General features: G+C 32.6%; 1 protein-coding gene across 1 annotated transcript in view; it reads left to right on the forward strand.

Annotated features, from left to right (window-relative positions):
* LOC111051912 (tight junction protein ZO-2) overlaps positions 1 to 27,041 on the forward strand; it is a 154,185-nt gene extending 127,144 nt beyond the window's left edge. The window contains 17 exon segments of the mRNA XM_039427281.1: positions 894 to 908; positions 1,647 to 1,725; positions 2,272 to 2,422; positions 3,182 to 3,333; positions 3,810 to 3,931; positions 4,693 to 4,865; positions 5,995 to 6,036; positions 6,038 to 6,167; positions 7,111 to 7,333; positions 9,023 to 9,064; positions 10,280 to 10,460; positions 14,610 to 14,831; positions 16,524 to 16,811; positions 18,378 to 18,646; positions 21,025 to 21,412; positions 23,331 to 23,638; positions 26,128 to 27,041. Coding sequence (XP_039283215.1) covers positions 894 to 908; positions 1,647 to 1,725; positions 2,272 to 2,422; positions 3,182 to 3,333; positions 3,810 to 3,931; positions 4,693 to 4,865; positions 5,995 to 6,036; positions 6,038 to 6,167; positions 7,111 to 7,333; positions 9,023 to 9,064; positions 10,280 to 10,460; positions 14,610 to 14,831; positions 16,524 to 16,811; positions 18,378 to 18,646; positions 21,025 to 21,412; positions 23,331 to 23,638; positions 26,128 to 26,134 — 2,792 coding nt within the window. The 3' untranslated portion in view covers positions 26,135 to 27,041.
* Positions 27,042 to 27,355: the final 314 nt, after the last annotated feature.

The raw sequence follows: 27,355 nt of genomic DNA on the forward strand, positions 1-27,355 counted from the left end.
TACATGTTTCGGATATTAATGCCATTTTCAAGTCTTATTATATTAGATGTAATAACTTGAAAATGGCATTAATATCCGAAACATGTTGTGATAAAATAATTTAAAAGGGTACTGAGATTTATATTTTTATTTATATCCATACTTTTATACCTATTATTTCAATCAAGATCATAATAATTCTCTCATTCATATCAATAATTTTCATATCCTTCTATGAAAAGATACATTGGTATCCTAGAGTGTGTTTGCTACATATAAATAGTAATAGAAAGATTAAATCATAGTGCTTTATATTTAAGTTACTTCAAACATGAATAAATGATAGTGTTGTGTCCTCTTGAATGTTCTTGATGTAGCCCATCTACTAAATATTTTAATAACCATCATTGGTAGCTAGCTATTCCTAAAGAGAAGAGAATTGAAAATGCTCCATTTCGTCTTATCATGAATGTACTTGAGCGTTAACCAAACTCTCTGGTCAACTGGTAATTACAAACTTGCAAGAAATTGTGTAAAGTCTATTAAGTTTAATTAGAAAATACTAAACGATTCCTTTTGAGTTCATTCTCATCAAGTCTGTTTGCAATAGATGATTGCTTTTCAATAGGCAAATGATTAAGTTCCTTTAAATTTTCTAGTATCAATACAATAAAAACATAATTAATAATTTATCTGATTGCCAATGAATGGAAACCGGAGGAATTGATTAATTTACAAATATGTACTTATACACATAGAAAAGTTGCTAATAATAAACTCATTCCTAATAATGATACCCCACTATAATAATATGATCAATAGAAGTTCAAATGGGTAGCAGCAAATTTAAACAATCTAACAATTTCATTATTATCACTGCCATTAATAATGTATTTTCATTTTATTTCAAGCAGCCTATGGACTGAAAAGTGAGTGGCCATTATGTTGAGTTATTGTTTGCTGTGAACGTGTTACATTACAGTACCGTACTAATGTTTTAATGAAAAATGTAACATTATTAAACTAATTTCCTTTGTCGCATTCAACTCTATGCTAATGAATCTCGATTTTAAAATACGAAATATAACTCGGTACTAATCAAACTATCTTACGGATACAATTTGAATGAGTTGTTATTGATTTACAACGGCTTTGTTTTCAGTGAGCGCATTTCCAAATTCCGAATTCAAATTAAGAGATAATAATTGAGACAGCCTCTTCCAATGACTTCCCAATTAATATTGATCTTTTGAATGTCTGTCTCCCGTTTCTTGTTTATTTCTTTCTTGTGTTCTATTAAACTCACTACCAAACAATTCAATTACCATAACTCCGATTTCTTACGTTCAAACCGTACAACTCTATTTTAATTTTATGAAGAGATTGTTTGAAATAGTAAGAATTGAATAATTGAATTTGTGCTTGAAAATAACAAATCCATAAACTACAGTTGTTATTACTGTTTTATAATTACGTTGATTGAACCCATTTATTTTGATTAATCATCGAATGATAGACTATTATGATTTTTATGGATGATTTCAAGTTGTGAATGAATGCTATAGCTGACCGTATTACAATAGTTGATAAAATGCATCACAATTATGGATATTCCTCACTTTAAAAATTCACGAACAAAATTCTAATCATTCTTGATTCGATTTCAGATTACTATTCAACGGGAACCAGACAACAAATGTTGTACGATGATGATCCCTTATTGATGCAGAGGTCTAAACAACCGATGTAAGTTAACTTTGTTTTAATCTAATATGTTAACTGTTATACTTTTTTCAAAATTTGATCTAAAATTTTTGAAAAATTAGGATGAAATTCGTTGATAACTTACAAATATCTATGCAATTACAGTATGTAAAGATTGAAACAAATTTAGATAATATTATTCTGACATCTCCTACTTTTCAGGTACCGTATTATATCTGTGACACATATACGTGTATAGTGTGACACTGTGTTCTATCTTCCAATAACCTAGCTATACTAATAGCCTCATGCAAATTCAATAAATAACCTTTTTCTGTGGTCCACATAACTTATTCCCTTAATTCCCTCCCACCTCACCTGGAGGCTAAAAAATAGCTTAATAATGTGAAAGAATCAAGAGAAGGGATAATTTCAGTGCCTCTTCTTTCAATAATATTTTCTTAGCTTAGATGTACAGGCAATAGTAATTCTTGTTTTTGTAATTGCTATAAAAATTCTCAAGTACTCGATCCATTTTATCAATGTTCAGATTGAATGTTGTGTAACTGATGGTGTTGCTTGTTGCAGGCCAGACCCGCGTTTCATCACATTCCAAAAAGAGGGCTCTGTGGGCATCAGGTTGACGGGAGGCAATGAGGTCGGCATATTCGTGACTGCTGTGCAGCCTGGAAGTCCCGCCTCCTTACAAGGGTTGCAGCCTGGCGACAAAATTCTAAAGGTATTTTCAATTCAATGCTTCATGTTCTCAATAATTACTTTACGAACGATACTCACTAGCTATCATGTACAATGACTATGCAAATAGAAAAATATGTATGAAAGAATTAGATGGAAAACAAAATGTTAGATGGATATAAGAAATTGAGAAATACATTATGAAGTGACACATTATAATTCAACTTTGAAATGCAATGTCAATCAACTCTAGAAATTTTACGACGAAAACTATATAATCTAAAACCAATGAAAGTCAACTAACAAAGAGTCTAAACATCCTCAATAGTAATGTACAATATCAGTACAGTAACTACTTCCAACATCAGACCACACAAATAGAAAAAAAAACTAATGTCAATGTGGCCTGATGGTAGGAAAAAATTATGTGCTTTGTTGTAAAATATTATCGACCGTCTAGGGACCGCTTAGGATTGAAAAGCTTGATAATAAATAATGGAGATAATGCAAATGGTAAGTCTGTAAGTAAAACAAAAGAGTCTTATGTTGTAGTATTTGCCAAATCGGTTCGGCTTTGCTCTTAGATGTACAAAAATAATGTAAATTCATATATCAATAATTGTTTTTATACTACAAGAAAATTAATGTTGAAACACAACATTAGTGTGTCTGAAGTACTCAATTTTCGTTCAGTATCAATCTAAACATTACTTTCACACCTCGAGGATGAGTTAATATTTTTTATTAGATTCATATAATAATTATTATAAAATCAATATAATTGTAATTTGATTCATTTCAGGTGAATGATATGGACATGAAGTCGGTGACGAGGGAAGAAGCGGTTTTATTCCTACTAAGTTTACAAGAACAAATTCACCTGATAGTGCAGCACAGGAGAGACGAATATGAACAAATTGTTGCCTCACAAAGGGGTGACTCTTTCCATATAAAGTGAGTCAATATTGTGATTGTATTTTTCCTTACTGAACTTGACCTTACTTGGTTAATATATAAGGTACTTTAACGTTCACACATCATAATGCTCAAAACAATTAATTTTATATTATTTTATATTTGCGGAAAGAAATATTTTAGCATGTCGTTATTATTTCATCAACTGTCTGGTGATTTAATACATATTAATTGAATACTGTAGTCAGAGATGTAGAATCTTTCCATGATGAAATTGAAACACAATAACTTGTTTTTCTTATAAAATTCCTTGGTAGTCTGATTTGATTTAAGAACAATTTATTGCGTTTTTATCTCAACTGTGTATTATTTCGTATATTCTAGTTTCACTTTGATTCCATATTAATCTAATTTTTGCTGTTGCAATATTTAATTCTTTGCAGATCACGCAAGATTGCATTGTTACTCCATGGATACTACTTGATAAATCTTGATTAATGTTTTGTGTTTTTCAGAGCCCATTTCAACTATGACCAACCAAATAAAGGGGAAATGAGCTTTAGGAAGGGCGACGTATTCCATGTGATCGATACATTACATAATGGAGTTGTCGGGTCTTGGCAAGTTTTAAGGATAGGTAAATATTTTCTCACTATTACCAATATGCTTGACATAAATGATCTTAACAATAAATAACTTACATAACTAGATTTTCTCCATTTTAGCTTCACATCCAATAAATGAGTGAATATGTTTCAGTTTTTATGTTTTTTATGGTTAAGTAAAATCCGCAATAACTCAAAGACATGACTCGTACGTTATAGACAAAGATTTTGTATTAGAATATTGTTCAAGCTTTTTTATTATATTGGCATGATATGTGAATTGTTGAATTAATAGGGATAATATTTTAATTATATTGTCATTAATTGTGCTTATTAGGCTAAATGAATGCGTTATCGCCGCGTCTAGTAATAAGGGGCGTTGCAAACTTCGGTCTGCTAGCACCGCCTGGTCCGTGGGTTCGTATCCCGCCGATGGCATGGAAGTTTGCACATCTCATCAATTCACCAACGCTTATTTCATTACCCACGCACAAGCAGAAAGCTCATGTGGGCATCATTCGCAATAAACAAACTAATAATAATAATATTTATTATTACAAATTACATTATTACTATTAGTACAAATTAGTTTCAAAAAAAAATGAAAAAAATAATGTTAATGAATATGAATATGTTTAACTCATTAACCAGAAAAATAAGTATCAGTAGCCTAACGAAGTAAATACTTACTAAAACCATACCACAGATAGGAGCATCATTCAAAAATCGTCACTAAAGCCATACTGTAGATATGTACAGAATTCACAAACCTCAATTATGTTTTGGTTTTCAGGGAGGAATAACCAAGAAGTGCAAAAAGGCATCATACCAAATAAAGCGAGAGCGGAGGAGCTGGCGACGGCTCAGTTCAATGCTACCAAAAAAGAGCTGACTGCCTCCGAGAGCAGGGGCAGCTTCTTCAGGAGGAGGCGAAATAGTCATCGGAGATCCAAGTCGTTAAGCAAGGTACAAACAGTAATCACACTAAAATCAAATACATACCTTCAACTGGATTCGTTTATAATGTACAGGTACTAGATACCACTAATGGCCAGTTTTCGAGCTCGGGATTTAGCCAAGTTCTAGACTTTGAACAGCTGGAGTCAGAATTGGCTTTCCGAAACGGGGCGTAATCGCAGTTTATGATAATCTTAATTATCTCATTTCTTTTATTGGAAACGTTTTTCATTGACAAATGTAATAAGGGGACTTAATAATTCTAAATAGCTGAAACTTTACACTATTTTCTCTTTATTTTATTTTGTGTTCAATTTTCTAGTTTTTGGAAATTTAGTTTAAACATGGACTGCAACCATGCCCTGTTTCGGAAAGCCAATTTTCTGACTCCAGCTACGTCTAGAACTTGGCTAAATCCCGAGCTCGGAAACCGGCCCTAAATAATAATTCCCTACTTTCATTCAAACATTTAGAAACAAGCAATTATTGTGATAAATATGAACAAATTATTGCTTCGTAGTGAGTAGAGTTTTTTCACATGATGTGAGTTAATAGATATGGATTTATTTCGAAGACTTTACCAATAAATCATTAATGTTATTGAAGTGTTATAATAATATCTGCTCCGAATAGGTCATTTGTTAAAATTCAGGAGTGTAAGAGTGTGATAAAAGTGATCTAGAGATGAACAGTGACATTGTGAACAGTGCCTTGATACGGTGCATACTCATACTTATTAATTTGATGCAACTATTTATCATCCATATACCTATATTGTATTGTTTATTGCAAAAACCCGAAATATCCTTAGCGATAATAAGCTATACTGTGCAATAAATAAATATGAATTTACTCAGAAAACAAAAAATAAATTGCATTTATGCTATTAAAACTTCATTTGTTCCAGATTCCATAAATTATTCGTTCACTAATTCATTCAATCCATTATTGGAGTATTATTTGTTTAAATATTATAACATTTGTTGAGACTTTTAGGACAACTGCATTATTTTCCAAGCCCAATCAATAAAATTCAATAGTTGATATAATAACATGATTTAATACATTATGAGTATTTAATGTTGTCTTTCTAGTTTTTCTCCAATATTTTTGCTGATTGAGCTTTGTTACTTTTCAGGATCATTGGGATGACGTGGTGTTTGGCGATAGTATTAGTAAATTTTCCTGCCTATGAGAGAGTAGTACTGAGGCATCCTGGATTCATCCGACCTGTCGTTCTGTTTGGACCAGTGTCAGACATCGCCAGAGATAAATTGCTCAAAGACTTCCCTGATAAATTTTCATCTCCTCGTAAGTTATAACCAGTTCAGATCTGGAAAACTGGATTTTTATACCAATATAGTTTCTACCTTCTTTTCGTAGTTATCAATAATTTTAAAACAAATCCAGTAGTTGAGTAGTATAGTAAGATAGAGCGAACAGTAATAATACCGTTATTAAGTAAAGTTAATTACTTGTGAAAAATCGACTAAGGATTCGACTGAGTCACTGTCGATGTTGTAGAACCGTTCCATAATGAAATAAAAGCACTCATATATTGTCAAAAAAACCATGGTCCTGCACCAAATAAAACTGTAGAATTTGACGATATATGTGTGCTTTTATTTCATTAATCTACTAAGAAATATTATGACACTAGTTTTAAACTATTTGAGGTTATCTCATGATTTTCTTCTGTATTTTTTTGAGTTTTTACCACGTTTGTGGAATTGCCTGGCATGCTTTCTTTGCTTTCTATTTATTGGCTCAACACTGTGTTTTGCTTGTTTTGAGAGAAAAGAGATGAATCTATCCTGAAGTTACAGTATTGGAACAATAAAAAAAAATTGAAAACTTCTTATGAAAAGAAGAAATCATTTTAGTATAACTATTAATGTAATCAAATCATCCTCAAACTCATATCCTCAAAGATGTGAAGTCAAAATTCAACAATTATAATTTTATTCTAATCACCCTTATTTTGTACTCAAATTCTTTTATCGTCAAATACTCTATTAAGGATATAATAGTTTCATTATTAAATATAATCATCGGTATGTGTTTTTAAAATATATATCTTCAAGAAACATAGCTTTGTAATTAGGATTTATTTCTAGTTGACCTTATAATTCTTCATCAGGAGAACAATAATACTGTACTATTCAAGTTTTCAACTCAAAGTAAGAAAAGCCTTACTTCAATTTCCGACTCCCACTTATTGAATTAATAATAATTTTCAATTGAATTGTTACAGAATTGGAAAACAATATGGAGGACATGGCAAAGAGTCAGAAGTCAAGTGGAATCATAAGACTGTCAGCGATAAGGGATATTATGGAGCGGGGCAAACATGCGCTGTTGGACATCACGCCGAACGCCGTCGATCGACTCAACTACGCGCAGTTCTATCCAGTTGTCATATTCCTCAGGGCCGAGACCAAACACGTCGTCAAGGAGCTGCGGTCTGGCCTAACCAAGTCAGTACTTCAAAACTTTATTCCCAAAATTACTGTTCATTTGTATTAATTTTATCTGTGGTTTGAAAATATTTCCAATTTCACTTCCTACACAAAATTTAATAGCAATATCTTCGTTTTCTAATAAAAAAAAGATTGATTTATCGCACTGCACTTGATCATTAAAACTTCTGACACACATTATTTTTTCATGTTGTTATTGAAATAATGAACTAGATTGAAATACTATCAGATTATTGCATGGTATAATCCATTTTCGTTATATTTTGAGTAGAACAGACTATTGTTTTGTTTTCTTAAACCGACTAAATGAATGAGTTACAACCGACAATATTAATATTTAATATAATAATACTCTTTCAATGACGATTACCGTACTATAAATTTAAAAATAATTTTGTAGTTATTAATTTTTGGTAACTTGATAATTGTTTGCTCTCATACTCATTTACCTACTAATAGAATAATGATGGACCCTATTAAATATACATTCAATTATTTTCATATTCACAGGGCATCTTTTTGTATTTTATTTTTAATTTTGCAAATATAATTTTCTTGTTTAATTCAAAATAAAAGTAGACTTATCAACCAATGTTTATAATTTTGTTTTTATTTTGTGCATAACAAAAGATAGCTGTGTTGAAGTAACCTGTTTTTTTCAATTAATACAATCATTGCATTTTATGTTTGTTATCATTAATTCGATTTTGGAATTTTTAGTAAACAAACATTTACAAGACTAGTTTAATTTAAAGCAGTTTTCAAGTGATATTGCCTACTGTAGTATAGTTTGCGCTAGTGTTAGTGCCTCTGGTAATTTTCTCTAATTGTACGTGGAAGATTTTATTTTACAGTTCCATCTCTCCTGACCCAATTATTGAATTTCAAAACAATATCCTTGAAATGCCATAACTTCCAATCAGTTTTATGTTTTACATAGCAAACTACTACAGTGCTCGTACTCTAATTCTTAGTGCGTGTAGATAGCTTCACCCTGTTGTCTCAGTAAGCAAAGTTGCTTCTAATTATTTTTGCTTCAACGCTTCCCAAAGTCGACTTTTTTTGCTACAAGCTCAAATTTCAACATCTTTATCTATCACCAGTTATACGTAGGCTATTCATTTCCATGCAAGTCTGATAAATTAGTACAATATATTTTATACAGAGTCATACAACTTATGAATACAATGATAACTATCATGTAGAAAGCTTTTGTTTGAACAACAGAAAACGATAGATACTCAAAAATAAAAAACAACACAAGTTGGCAACCAAATATTACATTCTATCATTCTCTTGAATTATATGCGGGATTCATTTTTTCCCCATGAATATATTTGTATGGCTTTTATTTGTGGGGAGTCCCTGACGGAAGTTCCACGTTGCCTGAATTTATTATTTAAGCCGTCAAATGACCTCATTTGATCAGCAATTGTAGTTTATGTAGAATCCAAGTTTATCCGATCTAGTCTTCATTGTTGATAATAATTACAAATATTGAAGGTGAATATTGAAGGAAATATTGAATAAATACTTTTTAGTGACTGTCCTTTGAGAAAAGTTCACATTTCTGTTAGTTGGTAGCACGCTTGGGTTGTGGTGAAGGGACCTACTTAGTATTCACTGTTGCTTAGTTAATTGCTTTATTTCTCATTCACACTTTCTTCTGATTTTTATGCTGGCCAGTACAAGCTCAAGGATTGATTTGCATCAGATTTTATCAAACTGGTGAGTTCAGTCATGTAATTGTACTGTACAGATTTACTAAAATTAATTTGTTGCATCATTATTTAGGTAATGTACTGAATGTTGATAAAAAGCTGCTTGCTGAAAAATCAATTTATTCATCTATTTTTGTATAGAATTGATCATAATATGGTTTATTTGATATTCACAAAGAATACTTGAACTTAGTCTCTATACCTTACAAAATTATATTATAAAACACTTATTGACATGGGCTGCTTTTAAATTAATAAAACAAAATAAATCTTATAGCACCCTTTATTCTTTAAAAAACATTAGAGTTGTTCAACTATTTTAATGTTTATAAAGAATAAAGGGTGCTATAAGATTTATTTTGTTTTATTAAAATTATATTACTATATTGAATACTGTTTTGCATTTGCCTCTACGAAATTTATTTTGCAAAATTATTGGATTGTGAGGCATCCTTATACCATTCATAATTATGTCTCTCATGTAATGTGACCTCTTAATGAAATAATTCTATTTGCTTTTAAAAATGAGTCCCGTAAAACTAGTTAATTACATTTCAAAAGCTTTCAAGTTCTTGACCTATTCGTTTTAATAAGTGTCAATTGCTCTTCATTTATTTGTATATCGAGGTTTGGAAATTTGATACTATATAGTATTGTATAGGAATGCATGTTCTGAATTATTGTTAGTTTCTACTTTATCATTTAGCATAGATTGAATGCAAACAACTAGTTCATTGTCATTCAATGTTTACAATAATACAAAAATGCAACTTTCTTCAGTGATGAAGATGATGTAGTAGAAATTCTCAATGAAAATTGCACGATTCTCATGAGCAAGGAGATTTCAGTTTCTTTTCAGATAAAATGAAATTAACAAATGTTCACTATAAGTAGTGAAATATTTCCAAACTTCTATCAATTTTAGCTTCTATCGAATTGATGTTGCGAATCGAATTTTTATAGGGAAAAATCTCTATTCAAAAGCGAATATTTTTATGTCTATTGCTTTGATTTTTAAAATTTGAGACCAAACCTATTGATTACACTTTCGGGTATTCAACATGGATTGGCTTGTTTTATAATTTTGTCAGATATATTATTACCTTGATCCTATATTCACTGTTTATTTTTTTATAATCTTGTTAGGCACTTTTCATTGGACTTGTGTTTTAACTTGGCGGATTTTATTTTAAAAAAAATGTATTGTGTTGTGTGTGCGTAGGGGTCAACACAAAAGCAGCAAGAAGCTATTCGAACAGTGCCAGAAGCTGGAGAAAGTTTGGGGTCACGTATTCTCATGCTCGGTGACCCTGAATGGTGGCTCGTCAGATTCCTGGTACCGAAAAGTCAGGGAGCTCATTGACAAAAACCAAACTTCACCCGTCTGGATGAGCGAAAGCAAGGTAAATCGATTACTTCAATTAATTATTCATTAATCAATTCAATTAATTACTTATACTTCAATACATATCTTATTGATTCAAATACAAACAACAGTAATCATAGAATTCAAGAAACAATTTTGTGGACAAGGAACGAAAATCAAACTGAACTTTGATGAAGAATCAAAGTTATACAAGCTTGAGAAAAAAACCCGATGAGGTTTCCCTCATTGTAATAGATGGACAAGTATATACTTTAATTATTTCTGTAATCAATTTTGGTAGTAAAGATATGAAAATAAAAAAATGTTGTGTTCTTACACGAAATCAACCAGGAGTCCTTGTTGAATTTTCATTGATGAATCGAAAATTCTTCTACAGTTTATTCCCATTATTTACTCCAAGTGATTTTTTACTAAACGATCTTGGTCAACTTGTGAATTTTTAATATCATACTATATTATATCCGTTCTAAATTATAAGATAAATTAGTTAAACTAGTTGATGTTTGTTTTTCTAGCTGCGTTGTGACTCAAAGCGTTGCATTGTGATTTTCAAATCAATGCCTAAAAGTTATAATGCATTTCCATCATTAGAGTCATGTTCATTTATCTCCTTTCAAAGCATAATTGATAGCATTAGAATGATTTGTCAATTCAAACTTTACAATATTCTCCTTATTGATTAATGTTGAATATTGGTTCACTGTTTTACATGGTGAGGGTGAAAAAATGCTTCATGTTTTTAAAATGTCAAACGTTAGTACTAATGGTGATGGTTGAAAACCATATCTCTAAACTAATTATCACTTCTAGAACTATCTATTGTCATAAAAATATTGTTTTCCTACAGTTACCTTGAAAAGTGACAATTCCTGCACTGATTACAGAACGCAAAGATTCACTTTTCCGCTCTAGTGCGGGAAAAAATTTTTCTGCACTCCAGATTTGCAACATGGCAACACAAAATAGTTGGTGGGTTATATGGAGGATTAGTTCACGAAAACAAAAATTAAGTTGGTAAAAATGACTGTGGTTGGATTTAGATAAGAATCATTTCAATGGCTACCCTACATTTATGATAAAATCCCAATTTAGAAATCCAAAACAAGAATAATGTTCATCTAAATCATAATTAAATAATCATCATTTACGAATTCTCATCATTAAATAATAAATAATAGTTCTTTTCTATTGATAATTATTATTTCAACTCCAAGAAATGAGAAAAGTAGCAAATATACATTATAAAATTCGAATTTTGAGGTTAAATGATTACCGTTCGATATTCATATAAATAAAAATAATAAAAAACATAACAATACTACAATAAATATTCTCTGTTGTCTATGTTATTTTTATAAATATTTTTCAGTTTACTTTGAGCATTTTTCTCGTTAATTTGAGCAAAAGTATAAATTTCTGAATCGTGTTTCAGTAATTTTAGCGAGATGAAACAAACTTAGGTACGATTCTTCCTGCTAGGTTGCGCGCTTGTCGGTTCAGCCATCTTGTTGTGTTTAGCCATCTTGCATCTCGGTTCAGCCAACAAGCTGTTGGCGTGTATTTTGAATGTGAAGTTTTTGTTCCATCTGTATTTTTTCTAATTCTTGAATGAATAAAAATGAGAACTTTGGCTGAGAATTTTCAACTTCAATTGGATTATTAATTTTTAAATGAATTAAAGTTGCTATTAATAACAACATCACACACACACACACACACACACACACACACACACACACCACACACCACACACACACCACACACACACACACACACACACACACACACCACACACCACACACACACACACACCACACACACACACACACACACACACAACACACACACACACACACAACACACACACACACACACCACACACACACACACCACACACACACACACACACACACACACACACACACAAACATTTGATGGATTTCAGCCATCATTTTATCCATGATTACCCACTTTTCATATTCAATGGTAACTGTAGGAAAAATTAAATGTGAAATACGTGCGCAAAGTTCCTCTGCTGCACTCAAGAAGCCATTCCGCCCTCGCCTACGTCTCGGGCGTAAACGTTTCTTTCGGTGCAGCAAACTGTCACTTTGCGCACTAGTTGCACAAATAGCTATAGTTTCTCTTCTTCACATATTAGAGAATCTTTTGGCCTGCCTTTATTGCTAACTGGTGTTGGTGATCACATTCTATTCTTTGTTATATTGTGTTGCATTACAGTACGCAGAATTCCTCTCAGACTTATATTTGCCCATGCCCCCCTCCACCATCATGTCAACTTCTTTCTCGTCTTCGTCCCTGATCATGAACAACCACAACGTCAACCTCATCCAGTATCCTTACGACTACAACAACCTTTGCAACTTCCGCCATGCTTCGACCCCCTCCCCCCTGCCCGTGCCTATGCCCATAAACCATGAGATAACAGAACAGTTCTTCGGCTTTGTGTGATAGGCCTACTAACTGCATGCACCTAACAATGCTTCTCCTTTTGAAATTTGATGATGAGAATAATGCTTTGTTATTTCATGATCACCTTGGAAGAAATCAATTCAATAATATTTTCAAGATTCGTTGATATTCAGGTTACAATTTGTCATTATAAACAAAACTCAAACTATTTGATATTTTATTTCCCTTTGAATACGCCTTGAAGTACCTATTACGAATTGGATAAAATAATTGAAGATAGATACTAACTATAACTAACTCATAGTTAGTTATAACTAGTTCTAACTAACTAGTTAGGAGATACCAACTATATATTTTTATTGTTTTATATTAATTGCAAGATACTGTATCCATACTGTACCTTAATTTAATTCAAAACATTTTTTTCACCATCACATGATCAACAAAAACTGATATTTTGATTTTTTAATTACCCTTTTGAACTTTTGTTTTCGATTTGACTTGAAACTGAAAAAACAATTGCCAATAACTCTTCTCGGGAACCATCATCTCTCCCAAATAATTTAATAATCAATATATTGAAGTTCTCCTTAGATATGATCGAAAATTGACGTCCCAATTCTAAAAATATTAAACATTTAACTGTAAAAGATCACCAAAGTATTACTGCTTTAAGTAGATTTAATTTTATTTTCTTTCAAATATGTAAATCTATTTATTTCAGTTTTCATTTAATTTATTTCTCAAATGCTCTCTCATAGGCTATGCTGTGTATTCTGTTATTAATATTTTTAACAAGTTCTATGTTCTGGTTTCTTCATTCAATTTTGTTGTATTTTTCCTCCACACACAACTCCACTAACACAGTTTCTACTCAAACCGCTTTTGATTGACTTTTCTTTGTCTCTAAACATCTTCTAAATGTACAACGATAATTAATTACCCTTATTCAGTAATAAATTGAATAAATGTCCATAAATGCTTACCTAATACTGAATCATTATAATTGCATCAACTAGATCACATGCGAAATTGAACAATGATGAGTTTCTACGTGTAGCATGTGACGAAATTATTTTTTGTTGACTTTCTTTTATGTGTGATGAGCAACCAGACCTTTCCCAACAATAACCGTTGCTCTTATTTCAATATAATATTGCAAGAGTAGTGAGCTCTGCTCTGTCGTACTCTTCTGTCTACTACTGTTGTAAACTCAACAAGAACAGTCCAAAAGCATTCCATCTTATTTTTTTGCTTTCTCGTGAACAACTAATCCTCCATACAACAATATTACTAGCACTTATTTCTAGACATTGTTGCAATAGTGATGTAGTACTGTTATACTGTTGTCCAAAAGCTTTGATTTTTAGCTAGTTTACTTGAATATTTTTTCTATTCCCTCCACATGCAACTTATCAAACACATATTCTACGAACACTATTTAAGCTTGTTTTTTGCTCGTTCAATCTAATATTTTTCTATTTATTCCTCCACACACAACTAACACACTCTACTATTCTACTAACACTCTATTACATTATATTTTCTTATTGGCTTTCTCGTGAACTACTAACCCTCCATATAACAATAATATACCTAGCACTGGTTTAGCAACAACATTGCTAGAGTGGTGTACACTGTGTAGTGTACTGGTGATGTTGCGCTGTGTTGCGTTGGCTTGTTGCGTTGCGTTGCGTTGTGTGAGTCGTGTGTGTGTGCTTGTGTGTGACAGCCCGATGAAGCCCTGTCAGACGACTTCCTGTTCCCCATGACCTCTCTGCGCCTGTCTTACGCCTCCTCGCCCGAGTCCGACCTGGAGCAGGGGGCCTCCTCGCTGCCCCCCGGTCCCGGCCCCCGCCTCCTCAAGTGCTCCTCCGACCCGAGCATCGCCACCCAGGAGGACTCCACGCCTTGTGTTCCTCCGCCATACACGCCGCCATCGCAGTACAGTCATGTAAGTACTAAATAAACAACTATTTATTATTATGGATAAAACAGACACACATTACATCATAGTAGAACTCATATTCAACTGAAAAAATATTCAAATTGTGTGACTGAAATGATTAAGATAATGACGGGTTAAATATACGGCTTTCATTTCCTATTGTGTACGTTCTGTGTACAGTAAATTGTTCCAGTTCCAATCGTAAATTGCTCCATCACGTGACTAGTGCAAAATGTTCCCATGGAACGCCATTTCAAAATCGTTGGTTCAAGCTTTTCGCGCGCACATATAAAGTTGATTTACACTAAAATGTGTCGTTTACTAGCTGCGTGAATGAAGAAAGGCTGTTTTACAAACTTACCGTCTAGAAAAGTGTGCATTTCCTTTATTCCATTACTCTAAACTTTTCTATAGAGAAAAATTCATTTAATGAATGGTTATCAAACATCATATTGTTGGTTATGTATTCTATGACTATGCTATGGTAAACAAACAATCAGCGCATGCGCAGAGAAGCAAGCAGACTACAAGAATCGACCAATGAGAGCTCAGATAGTTGGAACTGTACCAGGTCGGATAATTCACCACGCTTCGTCTGTGGGGCAGGATTTTGGAACTGGAACTGGTTTTTGGTACAGAATCTGTCAAAACTCTTCCCATGGAACGCGGACCTTTTTACCTGGTAAATTGTGAATCGGACAATTTACCACATTCCATGTACACAGAACGGGCCCTTTGTTATCGCCTTGATGAGTAAAACTCAACAGTTCGTGAAGGGTAAAATCCTGTCTTGTAATTTCTATGATTGATGAATATTAAAGCAAAATAAAAACAATCAAGAGTTAAAATCTTATTTATTTATTCTCAACTATGAATGATTGGGAAAGGAACCACAGGCTTAAAGCCCAAAACTGTTTTTTTCCCTAATTTGGATAAAAATTGTCCAAAAATAGGTTATGTTTATCACTTATTACATTGAATTCTGAATAGGAATCTTCAATATTATTAGTTAAGTATTAGCACAAAATGAGTAACCTTTGATCATCAAGCTTAAAGATTGATTTCGAGTCGCACATTTGAAAGTTACCCTTGACCTTCATTTGTATTATTGGGTCCACTATATCCCCTTATTTTATTTTGTAGTGTATTGATTTATATCGAAACAATTTTAATACGATTTCTTGGGTACTTAATTTATACAATCATTAATTAATACTATAGGAAGTCCAACATTGAAGTGAAAATTCATTTGTTTTTTGCTTTTGTGTGATTATTGCAGGTTAGATTATCATGATCAAGAATATCAACTGATTCTAAATATAAATCTTAGTATCCTTTTAATTAATAATTTGGTCACGCCATGTTTCGGCTACTTTCAAGTGATTTGAAAATGAATAAATACTGATGGCATTATTAGCCGAAACACGTCGTGACGAAATAATTAGAAAGGGTACTGACATTTATATTTTTATTTATATTAAAAGTAGCCCTAAAGAAAAAAACTACTGATTCTGTATACTAATCTTATCAAGTTCCTCTTAATAGGATAAATTAAATATGCTCGAGGGATGTTTTGATATGAGTCTGTTGGTTCTCTTCAAATTTTTACGTGAGTTATTGGATGAATAATTCTCAATTCCATTATACGTGAGTTATTGAATGTATAAATAACTAATGACATTCTGCTTCTTGCTGTAGTCGAATACATACGAACACACCCACAAGCCACGCCGAAGTGGTGGCGACAAGTATGGGTTTTCGCCAACCAATAGTCCAATGGTGTCGACGCCACCGGAGCTTCCTCCCCGCATCGACCGCGCCAACAAGCCGCCACGTGCCAACCTGCCTCGCTCCGCGCAGGAACGACTCTTCGGCGGCAGCAGCTCCAAAGAGAACATCGACCCGCCCAACTACATAAACGCCACACCCCATCACAGGCCTGTCAACTCGTCTCTCGAACGCGAACGCCAAAACTCCAATAAAGCTGTAAGTTGATTATTGTATCCTGTATTATCAAATAGGTATTGAATATATTCACGTATTGTATCCTTCCTGTAGGATCCTCGATCGAATATGCCTAGCTCAATCTTTACTTTTCTGCTCTTCTCTTCATATTTTATCACGCTTCTTATGTTGTGGACAGACATTTCCTTAGCCTTGAACACAGGATATCTGTTTCAGTCTTTTGAAGACAGGGCAGCCAGCTGTTGTCTCAATTTGGTAATTTCTTTATATTTTTCGGTAATTTTGGCATATTTTTGTGAAAGTAAAAGTAAAATTATCAAGAGTAACTATTAAAATACTAGTTTCATTATTTAATTGTAATTACTCTCATCGTTAAAATGGTTATAGATCTTTGCCAAAAAGTCATTTCTAGTGTTGGGTCTGATAAAATGTATTACACTTGAAATACTATTATTATATTTGTTATATTACATAGTAGGCTAATATTTACCGTCTTATGAATAAAGTGGTATGTCACTTTCATTGCTCATAGATGTATTTTAGTGTGTGATTATATTGGATGCGTATTTGTGCAAGTGTAAGCTTGGTTATGCATGACCAAGCTTTCAGATGAGAAACAAAATCTGCAAAAAGCAATAGGAACACTCACACTGAACGTTTGAACTTGCTGGTGCGTTCAGTGTAAGCACCTAGGTACTTGCAAGTCACAACGTGTTTCAATGGCACTTTTCAAATGTTGATAATCGGCTCATTCATGGTTCGACTTGCACTTGTACATACACGCATTCAATGTGATCACACCCTTACACGCCATCAACACAGGCCGTATTAAGCATCATCAACTAATGAATAGCGTACGGCGTGTATTCGTGTCGCGTAAGTCTGTATACTACAGCTTGACAATCAAATTGTCATGCCACATTGAGAATGTCATGATTATTTCTACCAGATTAACAAACGTATTACTCGGTTTATGTATTTCCCTTTCATAAATCTTTCAGTAGCCTACAAGAAAGATTGCAGAATAATGTAGAAGACTTGAATCATTGCGGAGTGAGAACTGATCTATGTTTTGTTATCGATTTAAAGGTCAACCGCTTCAATGAATCGATCCAATTTCGTGGTAGAGTTCATTATTATACAAAACATGACGGATATGAAAAGCAGTAGATTTATTCTATTTTTCGACAAGTTTGTAAGAGTTTGTCCATTTCTCCTCGCAAACATTGTGTGTTTGTAGCAAAATCATAAATTGATATAACTTAACCCATACTACAAGCTCATGAACTGTACCCTCTTTTATATGATACCGTTTATTACATGTGCTCATGAACTCTTTATTCTCACTTTCTAAAGATCTTGATTAGTTGAGTTACTTTGAGAACGAATTGTAATGTGAGTACAAGTAACAAGAAGTAACTTCTCACATGGTTTAGGGCTACTGCTTGAAACAAATACACTGATGGTGATAGTATTATTTGTCATTTACCAAATTTTTATTCACTCTACAAAAATTATTACTGTTGATTGATCACTTGTATATGTGAAGAAAATGGCTGATAAGTGGATGGTTTTGTTTGTGAACAGAGCAGTTACGACAGCGTGTCGTCGTTTGACAGCTACAACCAGCCGAGATCGTCGGGCCTGGGGCCGAATGCACACGATGACCTCAAGTCATGCAACGGTACTGTGGCGCAGAGGTCGACCGTGGCAGTCGGCGTGGGCAGTGCTCACGATCCCTACAGGTTCACACGGTCGACGCAGCAGCCAATCAAAAACAGCACCGTCAGCTCCACCTCTCTCTTGAGCGAACACTCTGGCAAACCATCCAAGCCACCTGATTATCCCAAGTACAGGTTTGTTGTTTCAAATCTCACATTATTCACTTGTTAGCGAATTTAATTTTAGTGTGTGATCACATTAAATGAGTATAATGTGCAAGTGCAAAATAAATCACCAAGCTTGCAGATGAGAAACAAAATCTGGAAAGAGCAATAGGAACACACTGGAAGCATGCGCTTTCAGTGTGAGCAAGCTACATGCAAGTAACAATGCGTTTCAATGGCACTTTCCATATTTTGTTTTTTGGCTCATATATACATTAGTGCAAATAAATAGAAATGAAAATCTCAGTACCCTTTTTTTAAAATTATTTTATCACAACATGTTCCAACATTGATGCCATTTTCAAGTTATATGAATTTATTTACTTAACACATTTAAAAAAGAGTATTTATTAATTTACTCCATATCACCTGAAAATAGCATCAATGTTGAAACATGTTATGATAAAATAATTTAAAAAAAGGGTACTGAGATTTTTATTTTTATTTCTATTTATATTACAAGTAGCCCTATACAGAAAAGAGACAATTAGTGCAAATATACGAATTCAATGTGATCACACCCTTAAGCTCGGTTTACACCAAAGCTATTAGCAGGATGTTAATAACTCAATCCTTATAGATTCAATTAGATTGAACGGAATTTGACAAACACATATGTATGATGAGTTATGTTCAATCTAATAGAATCTATAAGGATTAAGTTATTAACAAAATGTTAATAACTTTGGTGTAAACGCAACTTAAAGTAGTCATATGAGATTTTCGTTTAAACGTCTTTTAAAGCTCTAAAAAACCAGCAACATTATTCTATAAAATTGTTTTGTCAAAGTTTTCAATATTGTATTACAACTAGAGTTAGCTGGTTAATACTCTTGTCATAGAATTTAAAAAATATATACAAATAAAATGATAAAATACACCAATAAAATAAATTCACTGTCATCATTGTAAACTTGTATTCAATTTCAGTTGAAGGAAATTATTACAAATATTTCATTCACCTAAAAATAATAGTTTTATTGAACATGAATGCTTTGAATAAGTTATTTCAAGAAATTGGTGCATCATGGTGTTTTTGATGACAAATTCCAAATATTGAGGATTGAAGCAACAGAATTTCAAATTTAATTCTTATTTCTCTCCAAAATTCTATCAAATAAAGTACAAACGAAGATTATCTTCATTTAAAACCTATAATAATTTTCAGTCTTCATGGTCAAATTATTAATTTCTTATTTGGAAAGATAAAAATCTATTAGACTACTGTATTGTGGTTTTGCTATTGAAATCCAAATGAACCACTTGTGTTACAGACCTCCGAGATACAGGTCAACTCGACTGAGACTCAATATCAGGCCAGCATTTAGCTTACCATCTTTGCCGGTTGTACGGGCTAAGCAAATCTATATTTCTAGCCATAAAACTTTTGTATGAGCTGTTATGCTTTAAATCCAGTGTTTGTGTAATATCCTATCCTTTGTCTCCTATTTGTAGAGAACAACCGATAGCTATCTTATAGAACATTATTTATACAGTTGGAAATAAATGAATAAAAATAATACAATTTCGACATTATTTATTTAAGCAGCTTTTTATTTTAAATAGTTTCAAAATTTTCTCATGTTAACATTATTTTTCAATCGCTATTTTCCCTTTAAAGTCAGTGGAGTTTATTTATTTAGTTATTAGAACAAATAAGTTTCACTCTAGATTCGTTGATGCTGAAAACAGTTCATAATAATGCTCTAACAAACTAACATTAGAATAGTCGAATATACTGCTTTATGTAGCTAATTGATTATCAGCTACTATCTCTAATTTGTTTAATTTATGTGTAACATCCCTCAAGAAGTGTAACGCTGTAACCTCCTTCTCTGTATTTTTCAATATCATTCCTATTACTCTGATAATATCCTAAACCATGAATGAGCAATCAATTTGATCATCTCATGTTCTAGAGTCTCTTGATATACTTGAATTATCTTGAAAATCAAAACTCCTAATTTTGTAACCACTACCTTGCAAATATTCAACATCCTTCCTATTCGTCCATCTAGTGGTATAGTATCTAATGAAATGAAATCAGAGTAACCTTTATTAGACGGCATTAGTGCTTTCGAGTCCTCTCCACCATCCAACCTTGGTATTTCTGATATATCAATGAATAATCTTTTATTGATATTCCTTTCTTTTATGAATCCATTAAATATTATTTCCATGTATTCCTTTGGTGTTTTATCAAATCCATTAATAATATCCCGGGAACTGAGACTTCCAAATTGTGTTACCGCCTTTTTCCTATATCTTTGGAATTGTTGTAATGTTTGCATGTTAGCGAGTGGTTTCGTTTGAAGAGCAATAGTTTAGTTTGTTGTTTGTTGTCGTAGGCCTCCCGGCGTAGTACCCGATTACAATAGTAGTGGCAGTACTGGTACAATTAGCAGTAGTATCAACAAGCCTCTCCCGCCTCCGAAAACTGGCAACGCCGCACTGGGGCCAATGACGAATGGGGGCGGTCAACCGATGCAGTACAAGCCAGTGCCGCCCCCCAAGCCCAAAAACTACAAGCCGCCCCAGCAACAACAACAGCAACAGCAACAACAACAACAGTGGTCTGGCAACGGTACCATCACTAACAACAACAACAACACTAACAACGGCAACAGTACAAGCAGTTACCAACAGAACACTGCCAACGGAAATCTATACCACCATGCAAAATCTTACAGCATGGTCGACAACAATAACTACTCGACCACTCATCTACATAATGGGGTCAGTATTAAAAATGAACAGTTTTTGTTGTTTTAATAGAATCTCCTGTCATGAGTGATTTTGGAGATTCTAAGATAAATAATATAAATATTTAATTTGATACCTAATTGTAAACCTAAACTTGCATTTTTATGTTAAATTTCGTTACTTATTATAGAAATGTGTAAGATTAATTTTATATAATTTATGAGGCCTCTCGCTGATGACAAAACAGGCATGATGAACATGTGTGTGTGCATGATAAACATGCATGCTCTGTCGTTAGTGGCGAGCCTAAAAAGAGTGCATAAATTTATTTATTTATTCCATAAAAACATAGAAAGGCTCACAGACAAACTCCAGTACGAGCATTTGATAGTGTAACGTTACAATTAAAAAAAGAAAATAAGAGAAAAGAAAATAATATCGCAATTCATTAAATATTCACAATTCAGTAGGCTAATACGATTAGAAGAGAACGATATATTGGTCAGATTCAGAAAGTTAATAAAAGGGTATAGGATGAAAAATATTTAAATAAAAAGAAAGAAGAAACAGTTGAAATAAAGGAGAGTTAGTAGAGCTCAAAAAAATAATTTATTCATCAATTGAGCAGCATAATTTTTCACAAGATTTTTTGAATGTATTGAAGCGGTCATAGAAGGGGTCAAGGAATGGGTTTAGTCTATTGTACAATCTCATTGTTCTATTCAGGTAGGAATTGAAATGGTGAACGGTTCTGACAAACGGTATCTGAAATAGCATATTAAGTCTTGGTCTATTGCATGGAACATGGAAATTTAACAGATTGATGAAATCTGGCATGAATATATTATTATTTAGAATGTCATATAATAACATTAATGCTCTAATGGATCTTCTGGTTTTTAATTTTTGGACTTTAAATGTTCACCTTAAGGTTTCGGTGGAAAAAGCTATTGGACAAAATGTATTATACGTTTTGAAATAAAGATACCTCAATAACTTATTTTGAATAATCTCCAAATCATTTACGGCAGTGCTCTGTGATGGCTCCCAAACAAGTGCAGCATACTCTAGTTTGCTCCTCACTGTTGCATTATAAATATTCAATATGACCTCAAATCTAGTGAAGGGCTTACAATTACGAAAGAGAAACCCTAGTGATCTATTGGCCGAATTCATGACATGAGCCAAATGATCCCTGTATTCAAGTGCTGGGTCCATCAAGACTCCCAGGTCTCTCATACTCGTTACCCTGTCCAGAAAAGTATCATTTATTTTATAACTATATTGTCTGGGATTCTTTTGGCGGGTAAAGATCATGAACTTGGTTTTTGAAATATTGATTTCTAATTTATTCAATTCACACCACCTCTGAACACCGTCCAAATCCCGCTGCAAGAAGGCACAATCATGAATACCAGCTATAGGCCTGAAGAGCTTAACATCATCAGCAAACAGCAGAATACCGGACTTTTCAATGTAATCAGGAAGATCATTTATTAACAATAAAAACAATAATGGGCCAAGATTTGATCCCTGAGGGACACCTGATGTGTTGGTGAAATCAAGAGACCTCTGATTATTGAATAATACATAAGATTTCCTATCAACGAGATAACTTTTAAAAAATGTAATCAGACTCTCAGACAGTCCGAAACCTTTCATCTTATTTAAAAGTACTGTGAAATTTACTGTATCAAATGCTTTTTTATAATCTAAGTAAATTACATCGACGCGACCTTGTACATCTAGCTCAGAGGAAACAGATTGGGAAAACTGCAGCAAATTAGTAACCGTTGATCGCGAAGGCATGAACCCATGTTGAAAAGGGGAGATTACAGGCTTTACTTAAATCGTCGTCTTTCGTAGATAATATATTGTTGAATGTCTATGTACTTGTTACTTATTGAGTAAGTGAATTGTATTTTTTTATTTAATAAAATTGAACTTGCAGGTGGTACTCTCGTCGTCCAAATACAGCGGCGGTGGCGGCGGCGACGACCTGAACGGCGGGGGAGGCTTCGACTCGGGCCACGGCAGCAGTCTGGAACGCACCTACGGGCGCACTACGGCCGCCAACGGCAACGGCAACCAGTACTACTACAACGTGGCGCCGGCGCCGCGACACCACCACCACCGCGAGCCGAGTGGCGTCGGCCTCGACTTGACGCATCGCGCCGACCAGCGGGGCAGCGCCTTCGAGCTCTACAAGAAGCCGACCGATCCGCGCAACATGCAGCACTACCTCGACCATGGACTCAGGTAACTCGGGCTCAGACTTTTCGACTTCGGCTGCTCCCTGGCCAAGCTCAAAACCACTGTCATTCCTAAAGAGCGCAGCGGATAACTTGCTCGAAAAGCTCTTTGTCATGCCCAAAGATGATAGTGAGCGCAGGGGGTAACTTGGTCGAAAAGTTTATATGAATTTGCAACATTAATAATGACTCACACGTTATCAACTTCAAATAGAAAATTGCTTCTTTTTATGATCTAGCTAAACAACGAAATGGTTACATGTAATTTCAGGGGGTAACTTGGTAGGAAATTTTATATGAATTTGCATCATAAGTTAATGACTCACAAGTTGATAACTGCAAGTAGAAAATCGCCTCTGTTTATGAGCCAGTAAAACAACGAAATGATTACATGTAATATTACAGGGGAAATATTACAGTAACTTGGTAGGAAAGTTGATTTGAATTTGCAACATAAGTTATTAACTTCATGTAGAGGATTGCTCATGTTTATGATGAAGTAAAACAAAGAAACAGTTACATGTTATTGCAGGGGGTGATGTACTAAGAAAGTAGATTTGAATTCGCAATATACATTGATAACTCCAAGTAGAAAATTGCTTTTGTTTGTGATACAGTTCAGACGCTTAAACAGTTACGAAAATAATTGCAGGGGATTTCGTGATCGAAATCTGATTTGAATTTTTATTAAAATTTCATACATAATTAGAGAATTTGTGTATAATATTGTATCTACGCCGAAAAAGTTGCAAGTATAATAACTTGGTCGAACAGTTGTTGATTTGAATTGTTCATGTAAGTTTCAACAGCTTGGTATTACGTGAGTTGATCTCTGGGAATAGCTAAGCTCAAAAGTTGAATCTAAACAATTTTCTCAATAATAATGGTATTCTAATAGGAAAATTTAAATAATATGATTAAATTGAAAATAAATTGATAAATTATACGATAAATATAATAAGTTAATTGAAGGGAATAACTTAGTTGGATTGTTGAATTAAATCTGTAAATATAGATTACAGAATAATTTATACAGTACCGTAAAATATAATGGAAGTGATTTCAGAAAATAACTTGATAGGCCTGCTAAAATTGAAATTAATTAGTTGACCTACATTTAGAGAATTCTGAATCTAAATTAGCGCAGAATCGCTAAATTATCTAAGAGAGCGCAGAATCTATATTAGCGCTTAAGCGCTTTTGTTAATTGCAAAGATAAACTTAATTGAGAAGTTGATTTGAATTTCTATATAATATGTAGCATAAGTTAATAAATAGGAATGAGATAATATAAGTTAATTTGAAGAGGGAGTAATGTGTTCGATAAATCAAATTGATTTTGTAAATAGTTAATGGGTATGGCAAATCGTCAAGAATTATTATCCTCGAATTAAGTTTTTTCCTATAGTTTAGGAAAAACTGTTGAAACTTAAAGTTCATTTGCAACTAATATCTTTTCGAAATTCAATTGAATTTAATGTTATACATTTAAGAAATTCTAAAGAATTTTTTATCAATATCACAGAAATTATACCATCAAGCAAAACGTTAAAATTAGTTTGAAAGAGATAACTTGATTGAAATGTTAAATTAAATCTGTAAATATGTGTATAGAACAGTAGGGAATCGTCAACTATTATTAATTTCTATAATAGTACCGTAGTAATACAAATATTTCAAAGATGATTTGATTGCAAAGTTCAAATTTACAGTAATTTAAATTATTTTCAATTAGAAGTTCAATTAAATTTTTCGCTTTTTATTCACCGAAGAATATACTATTTATCTGCTCTGTACGGTTGGCTCTAGTTTCAAATGAAATAGAACTGAATGATATTTTTATTATAATAGCATAAATAAATTACCATGGCCTTGTATGGAGAAAACAGTTTCATAGATGAAATAAAATAAATATATAACATAATGTATAGGGTGGGATAAATCAAAATCTATATCACTTGAGGCTCTTGATAGTAGCGTATAATATGTCGCTGGAAAATGAAGTATGATATTTTTGATCAGTAGCTTGTGAATACTATCAATATTTGTGGCAGTCGTTTTTAAAGGCTTTTCATGGAAGACTTTACCCATGATGATTAGATTATTATTATTCTTTGGGTTTCACTTGAAACATTGTCAGCATGTCAGCATTGATGCTACTTATGAGGAATGCTCAATGAATTGAAGTAAATTACACTGCAATTCGTACTCCATAATTTGATTATATTATACAGTATCATATTATTTATCTGAAGATGACTCTATGCTAATATAAATATATTGAAGCATTTAAAACAGTCACTCAACCATGCACTGTAATTTGCTGATATATTTCAATTGAAACCCAATATATGAATTTTTCATTGAAATAGTTTATTTCATTCGTTTCTTAGATTTAATAAAGAATTCATTTTCAGAACAATTTTATTTCATACTTTATATATTTTTGAAATTTTACCAACTCATTTTAATTTTGTTTGTTTTTGTTATTTTCAGTTTATGAAGCAGTTAAACGGATTAGGTCTTTTGATTTCTCATTCATTTCTGCCATGAAGTCTGATGTGACGCGCTTCATCAATCGTTATTATTTCAAAGACCCCAAGTCAACCTTTTCACCATGTTTTTTCAGAATGCTATTGTGTTCAATCTATCCTTATATTTCCTCATTGTCAACAGTTTGTTGAAAAAAGAATTTTCACATTTTTTATTTTTGTTTCGACGTTTAAGCATTCTTTTTTATTTCTGTGATTCTATTTAAGTGACTATTTAATTATTTTTATTCTCGTTGTGTTGAACGACGTCCAATGTTTTATTTCTATGCGATTTTTTCATTATTGCATTCATTGTACCGTGTTATTAAATCTGAATCATTATTTGATTCTCATTCTATATTTCATGACTCATATCGTTTTTAAAGCAGCACAATAAATTATTATAGTATTGTGAAATCTTATCATTCGAATAATAAGCTGCAGTTTTATATTATTTGACATAGTCGCCATAATTATATATATATATTTTTTTTTAGAATTCTGATGGTTATATTCACCATTATTATTAGTTCAGCTAAGCTATCTAATGTAAATAATAATGCCGATGTATGTATTGTGAAAAATTGTTGATATTGTAATCACATGTGAAATTAACAATAAATAATTGAATTTGTATTTAATGATCAATATGAACCAATGAGTAGAATTATGTTTATATTCCATGTATCATATAAAATAAAAAATGCTGTGTAAAATTATGTGAAACATGTTGTTGTATCATGTTGCTAGTATTATTAATTTTTTGAAACTAGATACCATCATTATTGTTCGTTTATTGATACAGAATACTGAATGAATGTTCTCTGATTTCTCTGTGAATATTTGATTATAATAAAATGATTTATTAATGATGGAAAATGACTTGACATTTTTTCCTCATATCTATGGAAGTTTTTGAATCAGTTTTGTAATTATATTTCAATAATTCCATTCTTATAATAATTATGTGATACATTCCAAATAAAGATTAGGATTTTCGTTATTTTAAAAATTATATTCTCTCATTATTCAAAGCTATTTTTTTATTTTATTCCAAAGCAAAACTTTTATAAAAAATAGCCTATTTATAGTAAAATCAGCTCAAAATATTTCAATTACCACCTTTCTTGAGGTAATAAACATGAGTTGGATAGCATAATTATGTAAGTTTTTTAAAGGATCCATTTTCATCA

The sequence above is a fragment of the Nilaparvata lugens genome, chromosome 4 (genome assembly GCF_014356525.2).
Source record: "Nilaparvata lugens isolate BPH chromosome 4, ASM1435652v1, whole genome shotgun sequence".
NCBI classification, from domain to species: Eukaryota; Metazoa; Arthropoda; class Insecta; order Hemiptera; family Delphacidae; genus Nilaparvata; species Nilaparvata lugens.